We start from the raw sequence: 14396 nt of genomic DNA, 5'->3' as shown, positions 1-14396 counted from the left end.
ATAGGTATGTAAGCATGTACCTACGAATCGGCGCTCGGTTCGACGTTTTGCGCTCTCTCTTTCTCTCAAAAAGTATGCTGCTGCAGCCCGCGTCGTACGAAAAAGAGAGAAAGAGATATAAGTAACCAGCAGCTGCGTATATTACAGCGTCGAGAGTGCAATGGCCTCTCGCGCAGCAGCGCCGGTTCTTGCTCTCATAGGCCACCTCCTTTTGGTTGTTGGGCTGCGCTGCTGTTGCCGAAAGACGTTTGCCAACTGAGAGGTCTAATCGCCCTCGAGAACGAGTCTTTTTTTTTCCTCTCTTTCTACGTACGTAATGCGTATCTATATGTATTCTTGTTGGTTTTTCTCTCTCGCCATCCGCGTCCCCCGTGTGGAGGTGAATACCGTATCGGTAGAGCTTGTCGTGAAATTCCCAAATAATCGAGCCACGTAGTTTTCTTTTTTTTTTGTTTTTTTCATCGAAACAGCAGTCGAGCTGTTTCTTTTTTTTTCACTGCGCTCTCGCGCGATAAGAATTTTTTTCGTTCGAGTTATTTTTTTTCGTTTCATTTTTCATGGTTCGTTGCAGTTTCCGTGCAATTTTCACATCCAAAATCGGTACGTTTCAATTTGTGGCGGTGCACTCTTGAAATTTTGGAGCCTCTCGATTGAAATTTCACGATTAAATGATTCTTGTTTTTATTTCATCCTAGAATATGTCATGGGGCGATCGGTACAGGAATTTTTAAGTTGACTGAAATAAGTTATATACAACTAAGCGTTGGCATATTAGCATACAATTTTTTTTTTACGTATGGTACATAATAAACAATCACAATAATTCGACGCCCCGGTATTTAAATAAAACGCCAATTCAAAACTGCCATGTCACATAAAACGAAGCACTACATGTATTCTACCCACATGGATGAAAACAAAATTTTTCGGCCAACTTAAAAATTTGGCGACTCTGTGTGGGAAATCATCGGAATATCTGGATAAATACATTTCGTTCGAACAATTGAAACCTCATCCTCGCGCGATTTCATTAGCGTCCAGACAAAAATCGTCGCAAAACAGAATACAGGTACAGAATAAATTTAGAGAAGGGCTTCCAAAGAAAACAGAGGCGTCGCATACAGAAGTGCGAGTGTATTTGCCTTGTTGACTCGACGAAAGTATTTCGTAAGGAAGCAAAGAGGAGCTTGCATACCTATCCATCGACTTGGTCCACCCTTCCTTCGGCTCATCTCTCAACGTAACGTGTACACGTATACCCCTGCAGTTGATCTCGTTGCTCATTCCAAAAGTGCTGACGGGAGCTTTACACCGAAGCAGAGAGAGAAGCAATCAAGGAGCGCAAGCTTTGCATATTCGAGTGCCGGCACTGCTGTCAATCCACGTGGAATTCTATTCTGTTCTCGCTCTTCCTGCCGCCTCGCGCTCTACTCTCGTGTTATTTCGGCTGTGTAGCCTGTCCTCCTCCGCCTCGCGCGTCACCCAATAATATGCACACCCAGCAACGAAGTAATCTACGAGCACGGGAGGGGCTCTCTCTCTCTCGTTCCAATCTGCACCTCGACGTTTCCACGCCGCACGCGTTCTCCTACTTGCTCCTGTATTTGTATAGGTGTATGGTATGTATCAACTGAGAAGGAGCACCAGTTTATGGGCGCAAGGAAACTGCGGGTAACAACAATATAGAGGGCTCTTTCCGCCCTAACTTCAAAGGCAAGGAGCCAACTCTCGAGATTTGTGAGAGGATCTCGATCGGGATACTGATTCTGTAAGCCGGAGCTCCACCCGAACCTATGCCCTCTTGATTAATTCGAGCTCGCGAACGTGCGATACAAAATTGGGCCACCGCTCAAAAGCTTACCACATGTACCTTTGACGTTTACGTCTACTTATCCATACCTTATTCCGTATAGTCTTGTACTTTTATCACAACTTTGACAATTACAACGTGTGGACTCGCGAATCGACGAGTGTAATAATAATATTGCTCGTTCAATAATTTTCGAGAGCATAGACTCCCCTCGCGTGAACCTCCCTTTGACCGGAGAAAGTCACAACGAAGGCCGATGGATCTATTTAAATTGATTGGGGGAAAGCGCGAAGAAGAGGAGGGAGAAATTAGAGCAACGTCGCCAATCTCTAATGATCGTCCCCCGCAGCCCCGTCTCCGCGCCACTGGCTTTTCAATTAATAACAATAAGAGGCGCTCCGGAGCAGCGGTGCATCACGCGACACTGCACGTATATGTATAGGGAGTCCCACCCCCCGTCGGCGAGGCCAGCTAAGGAGAAAATTGAAGCGACCCGAGCGAGGACGCAATTGCTGACGATGAGTCGAGGGTTTATACCCCACCCCCTCCTCCAATTTTCTTTCTTTCCCCCCCCCCTTCAGCTCAGCCAGCGCAAGTCCTGGCGCTATCGCCTTTTTGCAACCCCCCCCCCGACCCAATGCTCCGCGGGTCGCGTTTTAATCTTTCTTTCATTTTCTCGCCCTCGACTTTTCGCGGGGGGGGGGGAGGCAAAAAACAACCCCCGGAGGACCGTTTCGCGACGCCTGCACGTTCCGTGTGTCCGAGGAAAACTTTGTTGACCCAGGGAGGATATAATTGGATCTCGGCAGCGTCGAGGATCGCGAAGTACCCCCGGAATCATCATCGACACCAACGGTAAGGGAAGAAACTGTCGCCGATGAAGACGAGAGGGTGCTGTCGCCGTCTCAAATTCGCTGCAGCCCATCGACGCGATACCATGTATTTGCAGCTGCACGTCGGTTGGCACGGATTAACTTCCCCCCACCCCCTACCTGGCTCTTGTAGGCTACACATGTACGTACGTGTACGTGTTTACAACTGGTGCACTTGCGATGCGGAACTTGCGCGTCGTGTCCCTCCTCCTTTCTATCCGCGATGCGAGCAGAGTACACGCGGTCTTATCCCCTCCCGCTGCCCATATGTACAACCGGACTGTACGAGAGTGCGTGCGGAGATCGGTAAGCCTGCAGTGCGCGTACACACATAGATCGTGTGGCGAGAGCCCGTGTTTGCCACGTTTGGCTGCAGCGGTTCGACCAGGGGTTCCCAACGCTCGTGAGAGTCGTCTCCCCCCCTCAATTCGAGAGAAAGAATTTTTTTTTTCTTTCTTGCGGACGACGATGCTAGTCGCCTTGACCTATTATTTTGCTGGCTGCTTTGACTCTCGGCCGTGAGAGTCGCGGTTTTACGGGACAGCCCTGCACGAGTCTGGCTTCTTTCGCCGTTTCCTACACTTACATGTGTACCTATACATAATGACTGTGGCCTCGCGATATTCTTTGTGTTAACTGAGAGAAAAAAAAAACAAACGAGCTTGATTGACGCTCATACTCGTGCATGCGTTTCGTATACACGTACTTGAAACATTTCAACATCACGAACCGTATGTAATCGGGATTTGTTGTTACTTGAAAAGAAAAAAAATATATGCATATATATTGTTTTACACGAGACTTTGCTGTATATGTACTTGTGTTCCAGCAGTTGAAATCGAGATCCAGAGTTAGCGAGCAGACATATTATACTATCATGCCAAGCTACAACGGGCCCTTTGAAAAAGTTGAATCTCCGTATTGCGTAATCCGAATGTACTCCTCTGATTTTCATGCTTGACGACTATTTCCCAACTTTCAAATTGAACATCCGAGAGCTACTTGTACAACATACCCAGTCGAGGGAGCATCGATCCCCCCGACTTTTCCTGATGCTTCTTCGCTTCAATCTTGCAATATGCAGCGTCACGCATTTCGTTTCTTATTTTTTTCCATACGTTCGATAATGGGTAAAAATAAAAAATAAATAAATAAAATGAAACATCGAGAAGCCCACCCATTATATAAAGAATAGCCAACCCCATCAAGGATCATCGGCCACCGCAACAGACACCTGTATATATATATATGTGTGTGTGTGTGTGTGTGTGTGTGTGCACTGGAGGACTGGGTGGTTACTGGCAATATTGTTCCCGAGCTTTCTCAAGTCCCCGCAGAGAGTATCGGCTCTCTCGATCTTGTACGATCGAATCAAGGGGCAAAGAGATCGAGAGCTACTTCTGCAGCGCTCGGAAGTTCTGGTAATGGTCGGTGGGTAAGTATACACACAGAGAGCGATAGTGTATACATGTATAGCACCGGGTAGAAGCAGCTGCGATGCCGGAGATTCAGCGGAGAGAATTAAACGAGAGCAATGCGCGCGTGTATGTGTTCGAGTGGCGGGGGGGGGGGAGAGAGCAGCGTCAAGAAGTAGGTATAAGAGGCGGAGAAGGAGGAGGAGGTGGTGAAAGGCACGAATGAATGGAGTCGTTCTATCTCCGGAGCTCATTGTCGAGGTCCGGTAATGCGCTATTTAATAAGAGGGGCCCCGGCTCTTCTGCCCCTGCTTTTCCTCCTTCGAACAATATACTTTACCCCCTCCCCCCACCCAATCCGACCGCTCTTTTGCGCCTCGGAGACTCGAGTCGAGGACGCTTTTATTACTCCTCTCTCTTAAAGCACTCTTTATCCAAAAAAATCGACTAATATTCTCGCCCCACAGGGTAAGATAGATGTACTTACCTCGGTGACGACATATTATATTCCATGGGACACAAGTGTAACATCTCGGCGTTCAAAGTTTCTGGTGCAGTGTACGTATCACAGCCCAGCATCGCCGGAGTGCGAGGGTGTACAGTGGGCTTTCAAAGGGAATTAGATTGCAAACTTAATTTCGAAATCAAGTTAGCCCGGCAATAAGAAGCGCCGGATAGAGGGGGGCAGGTGGCTCAAAGGCAGTAAAACTCTCGGCCCAGTGGAGGTTTAAGTGCACCTCCAAGTTTTTCCAACTTCCCCCCCCCCCTTTTTTTTCTTTTTTCTTCTCCCCGATGGTAGACGGTAGTCATATTTGGAGATGCGCCGCTGCTGCTTATTAGTCGCTTTATACAGCTGCAAACTCCCGAGTGAACTTTATCGTTTATCGCCGGCTGCGTTGCCGGAGTTTTCCGCCGAAAAATCGTCTTATACGCCGATGAATACAAGTTTGGGGCTAATTTCGCGTGGAGTCGAAGCAGTAAATGGCCATCCGTCATTGCAAAAGAGGATGAAGCGGCGAGAAGGCCTCGAGATGGAAAGTTACTAATTAGCGGAGAAACAAAAGATGAGATCCTCAGCTGGTGGCGCTGGGAGAGGTCGTTTGAGTTTTCAACTTGGTTTGACCGATCTCCTCGGCTGAAAGGCGACCGCGAGAGCTAGCCAACTCGAACTCATTAGTCGCTACGACGGCTTTCATTGAACTTTTCTCTCTGTGTCCGCTTGAGTACTTTGGTAAGTTTTTCCGTGCAATTGCACTCGTTTGGTACTACGACGCGCAATAATTGCTGGGTGTGTCCATTTAATTTTTTTGAGCGCCTGCGCGAGTGTCAACCGGTTGGTCGTCGGTGCACAAAAGGCTCTCACTCACAAAGGCGGTAATACACGCGACGTACAATATAACTCGATTATATCGAGGGATCGTCGACTTTCGTCTCTTAAATTGCGTACCAAATATAATTACAAGGCGAGCATACCTACTTGCACTAGCGTCCAAAGTATACGTGAAACAAGTTAAGCGAGTCTCGATGCATGGGTGCCGTAGTTTAGTGGATGTACCCAATACTCGCAGGATAATGGAGAAACGGTGTTGTAGCTGGTCCCATCGTACAGCGACTACCGAATCCCCATTATATACACGTGTACAGCATGGCAGTGCGGATCGACGCGTTGGCCCGATCAATCGAATTCTCAAGTTTCGCGAGAGACAACTTTGGCCCCTCCCTGATTTTGTGCATCTCGCCCTTCTTCCATACGTCTCGTGGCTTTATCTCTCCGATGTAGTTATTTTTTTATTTTTTTTTTTTTAACAAAAAGACATTTCTGGACTCGAGCTTCGGGGAGATTTCGTAATTACTCTTTCGCCAAGCCCCCTCCTCCTCGGTATACTCGGGAGGTACGGATTTTCGTTGGCGCATCTCTCAAGCCCCGCAGCAACGTCGCACTGGATTAAACCGAGTGGCTAATGCTCGCCTGCGCGCGTAAGAGGATTATTCGGGCCCGACTTTTTCGCGAGGGAGTAGGAAAAGGCGAGCGCCAGCTCCTGCCACGGGGGGCAGGCTTACCTTTCAGCTCGGTTGGGCCAATTTCGTTTGCCTCGCGGTGGCAACCTTACATATACATTTTCAGCCTCGAATAATATTGTGTAGCAACAAAAATAAAAAAATTTCTCTCGGGTTTCGCTCTTTTGATTGTGTCACTTGGAACAAAGTATGACGACGCTCGCAAAATAGAGCTCAAGAAGATGTTGCGGCCAATTTATGGCCACGAATTTGGAAAAATCTCACTTTTCGTCTCATCGTTGATAAAAATGATCAAGTTTCTAATCCAGTTGAAATCCAAACAATTTCCAAATTGTCGTTTCCCCTGTCACGCGATTTTCTAGAGGTATCCCGATCACAAGTAACAGAGCAGTTTCCTCTTTCAAAGCAGTAGCAGCGGAGGAGTTAATCGAAAAAACGAGATGTCAGAGGATGGTATCCCTCGATTGAGTCGTGCGTATACCCCGTACAGGTATGAGTGACACACAAACCAAATTCCGGGCAAACTCGGAGGGGTGTAGGCAGGCAAGCAGGAAGGAGCAGCGGAAGCCCAAAGTGGCTGACACGAATCCGGTGCGCCTTCCCCGGAGGGAATACGGTCGAGTGTGCGGGGCGACGGGGGGGAGCACGGGAAGCCACGATCAGCGAAAAATAGGGGTGGCCCGCCGAGAGTTACAGCGGCCGTACACGCTTCGACCTCCTCCTGAGCTCTTAAGCCGCCACTATGTCTGACGCACCGTTCACCTATATAATATATACAGCCAAAGTAGGCCACCACCGGCGAAATACCCTGTATATGTGTGTGTGTGTGTGTGTGTGTGTAATGTAAGCACGATTTTCACGGGGCAACTCTGCTCTGTACATGCTGTAGTTGGAGCATCGATTTTCACATTTATACCGCGTGGCAAACTTTTCGAGAGCGCGTATTCCGAAACTTTTGTCGCTTCCGCCTGCCCTCGAAACTATATAATATAGGTACCTCGCGGTTGCTCTCGTAGTTGTAATTTTAAATTTTCCCACTGCGCACGTAAATGTAACGCAGTCCCTTCGAAAGAGACTTATATCTTTTTTTTTTTTTTTTTTTTTTCTTTTTTTTTTACTTTTCTCTTTGGGTGACAATGCAGTCCCGTAAATTTATGCGCATTTTCCTTTTCTTCGCTCGCTACTCTTGTATTATACCACTTTTGCGTGTAATGTGCATGGCTCGCGGGGATCAAGTTTAAGGAATATATATATAATATTCGGGGATTACGATGATCAAATATGGTGTGGTTTACAATGTAAATATGTAGGCTCCTAGCTAAACAAGAGAAAAACAGAAAAGATGAAGTGCACTCACGTCTTGTGCCGAGAGAATCTGGGTGTTGGGCTGGATGATGGTTTGGCCGTCGGCCGAGTGTGGCCTGTGGTGCAGGGACTCGACCGTGTCGTCACGCGAGCAGACACCCCTATACCACGGCAAACCACTCGCCGAGCTGCCGCTGCCTCGCCTGCCCTTGTACTTTCGCCACACGTGCCTGCGAATGAGGACAAAAAGAAAACAACAATTGTTTCAAGTGCAACGCTTGCCTGGCTCCAATGGCCAATGTAATGTATACACTCGAAGAGTAAAGTTTTTTTTACCTGATGCCAAACGCTATTCCCAGTGCGACGATCAGAGGCAGCAGCGTCGAGATGCACGCCAGCAAGACTGTCTCCATGTCCGAGAAAGCCGCAAGTATACCTGTAAAAACAACAACAAGAACAATAACTGGAGTTTCAAAACACGCGAATGCATGAAAAAGCACAAGCTTATGTATACCGGCAAGCGGTATAACCCTGTGTTTTTCTCAAAGTTCTCGCAACGAGCGCTCGCCCCGAGGATTCTTCTCCCACGCACACAAGTACCAACCCCATACTCGGGACGTGCACTCTCGAAAAGTTTAAAATCTCATTATCAAACTTTACCGTACAATGCGGGGTGTATTATACAACTCTTTTACTTTTCACTTGCATCCATGTTAATGAGTGTCCCTGTGTAGATGTATTCCTATAGCGTTGGTGTATACAGTCGGTCGAATCACGACTTACAGAGAGGGTTGTTTGTCGTGAACGGGTTAGTCAAAGGGACCCGAGACGGATAGTCGAGAGGATACTGTGGAGACAAGCAAAGGATGCCCGAAGAAGCGGGCCGTTTGTTAGCTCAAGCTGGCGTCGAGTGCGAAAGTCAAGCAGCACACGGGGAATCGTGCAGAGGGAGCCGAAACTTTGTCGGCCTTCCCCCCTTCCTTTCGCAGTGTGCCACCTGATATAAAGGGTGTTGCGGTCCGTGCACGGACATCCTGGCAGTTCAAACGCAAACTAACACTCGCAGGAGTACGGGGGAGCACCAGTCGGGGCTGCCACCGTGATTGAGCGCAAACACCGAGCTTGCGAATTTCTTCTCTGTGTGTTATACGCGGCGCTTTTCGATTCCCCCCGGCTACAACTTCTACCGCGTTAATTTCATGGTTAACTTGACACCTTACTTTTTTTTCTCCCAGGGATGAAGAATATCGTGTACGTCTCTCGTGATGGATGCATGACATAACAGTGGGTCTGATCGATGCTTGGCTCGTACTACTAGTTGGACCGGTAAATCTTACCGCATACATGTAAGTTTGGGCTTAAAAATTACGAATAATATTAACAATGCCATGTTTTATACACGTCAAGGACTTTTTTTTTGTCACAAACAGCTCAGTTACTCCTCAAATGATGTGCAGTTACTCCTCAAGTGTATGTCGGGTCGTGCAGAACGATTGAGAAGTGGTATTAAAATCCAATCAAGTGGTCGAATTTTAAGTATAAGAATGGCGTCAATGATTCGTTTGTTTCTACATTTTCGTTTGATCTCTTTTGTTTCGAAAAACAATGTCAAACGTAAACTGTCTGACCAATGACTGGCATGTACTACTCGAGAAGGTTCAACAGAGGCTGTGAAGCTAAAGGCACGTGGCTATGGCCGAACGTATTTCTAACTGTACAATATTGTATACTGTACTTTTATTTATTTACGATAAAATTATAACGTAAAATGTGAGAAAAATCGGACCGAAGAAAAATTAGAAAATTACTTTTTTAATACCTCGAGAACTCGTGTGCCTGAAGTTTGAGCTCTCTATGTTGTAAGGACGAATTTACATAAATAAACCATCGTACTCAGCGATTCAAAGTATCACGAGTATTTTTTATTTATTGTGAGTAAGTTATTAAAAATTAACTGTATAAAAGGGTACATTAAAAGCTCAATTTTCAAACAAGCTTCAGGATATGTGCATTAAACTTTTGATTTACGGATGAATTTCTGCATCGAGGATTATAATTACACAAACAAACACCTTCGTGCATTAATATGATGCTCAAACGGCCTTTATCGCTACGTTTTATCGGTCATCAATGGCGCATAGTTCCTCAATATACGGCACAAAAGAAAAAACTCGCGCAATCCAGAACAAAGCAAAAACGATCGGAATTCACGGGTGAGATTTTTTTTTTTTTTTTTTTTAAATTCATCCAATAGCTCTCCGGTGTTTTACCACTATTGGTGTGCTCTTTTTCCTATGTACGACTATTCACGCAGGATCGAAGCATCGCTCAAATTCTTGCGCATCGAGTATAGATTTCACGGGAGTCCGTAGGCTAGAATATAGTTTACTTGCACCACGCGATGTAATATTCTGCGAATTTGGAGCTCTTTCTTATACAACGGATTTTTTCAACTAGTCGATAGCCGGGCTCGTGATAGCTGCTGTACAGCAGAGTCAGGGATTATTAACGCGAAGCAGGCATATCAGGGCCGATGCATCCATCTGCTTTAAGCGATCTCGGTTTAATGGCACACGGATGATACCTATCACGTACACAGCAACAGTTTGTTTGCTCGCTCGATTTTTTTACATTTTGATCAAAGCCGGAAAACGCGGCGAGTTGATTACAATTTTCTTTTTTCTCTCTCTTCCACTCTGTTGGTAAAAACTGTCCTCTATAGAGCAGAGCATAAAAATAATTGGAACTCCAAAAACGCGATCATTCCCGTGTATTCCCGACGTGGCGCCAGTGATGAATAAGTACATATACACGTATGTATGGGAAGAAAGAAAAAACGAGCTGATGCGTGAGATCGCGTCGTGTGTCTCTCGTAACGCCCCGTGTATACGCTTCCAGAGAATACAGAGAAAAGCAGCCAGCCTGTCCGTACGACTTGGGATGACAATTTGACAAATGACTTTGCGCTATACGTATATAATATATATACGTAGACGTGTGTACTCGAAGCGATAGCATATAGGTGGAGAAGACAATATAATCTGTCTGCGGACGAGCGACGGGGAGGGGAGTATGTACATCCTCGACGCCCCGGTGAAATGTTATTAGCGAGGGAGACTTTTTTTTACTCCCCTTGGATATACAACCTCCATACATTGATGCGCCATCATGTGTGTATAACGTATACAAACGCGTAGCCCCCCTCTGTTTTTCTAGATCGACGGGGAGAGCCCTCGTTTGCAACTTTGCCCGAGTTGCCGAATTACGACGAGCCACGTTTCGTCATCGCGATCCAAAATGGATGGGGGGGGAAAAAAAAAAAAAAAAATTGAAATCCGTTTTCACGTGTAATAGGAGGGAGGGGAAGAAAAAACAAAAGAGTGGCGCGTGTACTTAGCATTCGTTTAGGTTAAATTGTCGGGAAAATTTGTAACCGAGGCATGGCCATCGCGTGCCTCTGTCGTAATGATCCGGGGTGCGGGCTCGTGTGGTCGGAAAGGCAAGTGTACAGCCTGGTGTTGCTGTACGAGAGCCAGCCCAGCCTGTGGCGCAAGAGCGACTTCTCCTACCTGAACTACTACGCGCGCCGATTGGCTTACGAGACGATCCACGAGGAGCTGTCGCCCGCCAGCCCCACCCTCGTCCACACGATCGTGAAGATCCGCGAGGTCCGGAAGGCGTACGTCGCCGAGTTGAGGAGGATCAGCGAGTCGAGTTGCGCGGGTAGAGTCGACGAGCCGCGGTATACCTGGTTCGTCGAGCTCGACCGCTTCCTCCGCGACAACCTCGACCACGGGGAGCTCGAGGTTTGTGTGTTATACCCACGGTGCGCACGATCATATAATCACGGGTAGGGGAATCTTGAAGGGGCCCGACTCCAGCGAGGGCTGCTCGAGCCCCGGCTACCGAAGCAGCAGCTCATCCTCGGGAGCACCGTCTAACGAGCTTGTCACCGCCTCGTCGCCCACCCCTCCTCCACCTGCAGCCGCCGAGGGCACCCACTCGGGGTTATAGACGGTGGGATTGCGAAACGAGGGCTCCTCGAGTTTAAGATCCACGGCGTGGGTGTACCCTTCGTTAGGCGTGGAAAGTATTGGGAATCTGATTTTGTCGAGTGCCTCTCGTGCCTTGGACGAGGCTGAATATTTACGTGGTTGGTGTGACTAGTGTTGTATCGAGGAAATGTACGTGGTGAGCTCGCGTCCAGTGAATAAATATCTGTGTACGCGTTGAAGAGGTTTCGTTGTTTTTTGTGAAACCGGTGGGTTCGACAAGACTTTGGTGTAGGAAAAAAAATTTTCACGCCCGAGCACATAAGTTTTTTTTTTTTTTTTTTTTTTTTGATCCACGGCCATGTCGAGTGTAAATTTTCGCCAAGGTTTCGCGGAGAAACTCCCGGTTTTTCACCGCGTGCAGAAAATTTTATGTTTCACCTACCCTCGGAGATATACGATAAAAAGAAAAAAAAAATCGGGTATTCTATTTGTGCTCGAATGCGACGAGTCGTTAAATCCAAGCAGAGTAGCGTAAATACAGTACGCACGTACATATAGGAATAGGTACTATACGAAACGAAAGTCCAAATTCCAGAAATCCATCTTCCAGTCGGTTCATTATACGCGCTTATCGGGATGCACATTTTCAAAGGAAAATCACTTCTCTCCGATCCGCTACAACGACTCCTGCGAACACGTGTACCGCGCGTATACACACACGTACACACGTAGTCGCCGATATAAAACTCCCGAGAGCCCCCGACGGGCTTGTAAATCGCCGATAAGAGGCTGATGGAAAAGTCGCCCGCCGCAGCTTGGGTCCGCTCCACTTTCGCTGATCCTATCGGCAAAAATGAAACGGCTCTTCTCCTGCAAGCGATCCTAAAACGACCGACGATGCGAGCAGCCAACCCCCCCGATTTTTCCCAAGATGCGGGGAATCTATGCACGTGTATAGGGGCTAATACCCTTTTTCCCATAAGCGAGCCGATAAAAAATGCGATGCTCCGTTTCACACGTGGGGCGAGAGAAGGGGGAAAAAAAAAAAAACCACGACGAATAAATAACAACGATGTCGAGTGGCTAATTACTTTTGTGCGCGCGTCCATCGCACGCGGATCGATCGTTCAAATACGCGAGATGGGTTTTTTTTTCCAGAGAGCAAAATGATAAACAAAAACAAAAAGGTAATATTAACTCGATGCGTATTCGAGATTTTTTTTTTTGGTGCCGGAAAAAAGCTGCTGACGGTTCTGTACTTGTAAATACAGCTACACCCATCGACGAAGCAACAACAATGCGCTTAATGGCTCGGAAACGGTACAGCCCCTGCTTGTGTACCCGCAATACGATTTAGGAGGCTTGGGAGTATCGGCTTTTGTTGCGTAACACAATATCCTGCGGAGAACAGCCAAGATTTGTCCTCGTCATTATTGTCTTTGCGAGTGACAGCGCGTGCAAATGATATAGTCTGGAAAGAGAGAGAGAGAGAGAGAGAGAGAGAGAGAAATGAAGACTCACTGTATTCGAGGTCGTCGGCCTCGGGTAGATAGGGTGGGGTCGAGTTGTGCTGTTGGAGGTGGGCCGGGGGCCCGACTGCGGCGGCGACGACACCGCTCGGATCGGCGGGTCCCCCACTAGCCGGGCCCACCCCCCGATTGCTGGTGTTGGGGGCGACCGGCTGTATCGCCGCCACCGCCGCCGCCCCGCTGCTGCTCCTGTTGCTGTTGGCCTTCACCGCCGACTCCTCGAGCAGCCGGCGGAGCATCGCCCTCGGCCTCCACCACCTCGACCGCGTTCTGCCGCACGAGCTTTCCCCCTCGGCTCTTACCACTGCTGTCCACCACCTCCACCGCGTTCTGCCTTACGAACTTGCCCCCTTGCTTTGCCTGGCTACTCACTCTGCAATTCACATCGTACAAATTTTACATTTTACATGACAAAATATCACGTGAAACCAACGACTCACCCCAAATCTGCCGCCAGTCTCTCCTCTGTACCCCCGAAGGACACACCTAATCAAAAAAAATGTGACACCAATGGAAAAGCCGTCGACTCGGTCAGCTGGCACCGGTCATCCTCCTGCCACTCCTTCAACACCGAGGCGCGAGCACTTGCTCCCCTACCCCTCGATTTCCCCCCCTCATTTCTTTGCTATAATACTATACTCCCCGCACTAATCCAATGTACGTAGGTACACACGCACGCCCGACACTGATGATTAATGGCCCCCTTTATTTAATTTTCCTTCGCACTATTTTGTAAATTATACATAACAACAACAACAACAACAACAACACTCGCGCACGAACCACCAACGGATATACTTGAATGAAAAACGACGCGCGCCCGCACTTTTACCCGCCACTCCCTGGGTACGTATATATGTTGGGTATATACACCGATACCGATGTTTGGGGTATATATGTATATGGAGCACTCTCTCTCTCTCTCTGCAGCGGGTGTTACAGCTCGAGGTCGGATCTCCCGCAAGCTCGACGCCCGTGGTGGTGGCAGGCGCGCCGCGGCAGGGGGACGACTGCCGGTGCTCCCGCGTCGTTGTACTCGGTGCCTCTCATTTTCTCCACCTGCAACCAACGCGTTACACCCGCGCATATTATCATCATTACGAGGGCTGCCTATCGGCGCTAAACGGCTGAAATAGAATTTACAACCTTAAATTAATGGGGGGTAAAAAGGAGAGTTAAGAGCACGTAGAGCACCGTCTCGGCGGTGAGTTCGCCGACCTCGTTACGTGTGGGGGATGCATCTTTGGCCGTCCACCGTCCTATATATGTACCGGTGTGCGCTTATTAACTTCATTAGGCGTGTACCTGCAGCGCCGGCTTTGCGATTGATCGATTGATTGATAGCACCGAGTGACATTTACTGCACCGGCGCGTCTCTGCATACATATACGTATGTATTACCGAGCGATTGCTGGACGCGTGGATATATATATATTCTCTCTCTTTCGCGC

General features: G+C 48.0%; 1 protein-coding gene across 1 annotated transcript in view; it reads right to left on the bottom strand.

Moving 5' to 3' along the window:
• Positions 1–13304, bottom strand: part of LOC106641589 (uncharacterized) — a 59785-nt gene extending 46481 nt beyond the window's left edge. Inside the window, exons 1-3 of the mRNA XM_014356060.2 lie at positions 12938–13304; positions 7758–7857; positions 7474–7651 (exon numbers count right to left, since the gene is read on the bottom strand). Of these exons, the coding sequence (XP_014211546.2) occupies positions 7474–7651; positions 7758–7857; positions 12938–13184 (525 nt within the window). The 5' untranslated portion in view covers positions 13185–13304. The remainder of the gene's footprint in view (positions 1–7473; positions 7652–7757; positions 7858–12937) is intronic.
• Positions 13305–14396: the final 1092 nt, after the last annotated feature.

Source organism: Copidosoma floridanum, unplaced genomic scaffold (genome assembly GCF_036245765.1).
Source record: "Copidosoma floridanum isolate Cflo_tuat_1 unplaced genomic scaffold, Cflo_Japanese_pri ptg000030l, whole genome shotgun sequence".
NCBI classification, from domain to species: domain Eukaryota; kingdom Metazoa; phylum Arthropoda; class Insecta; order Hymenoptera; family Encyrtidae; genus Copidosoma; species Copidosoma floridanum.
Note: the sequence above shows the minus strand (reverse complement) of the source record. Positions and strands in the feature narration are given on the sequence as shown.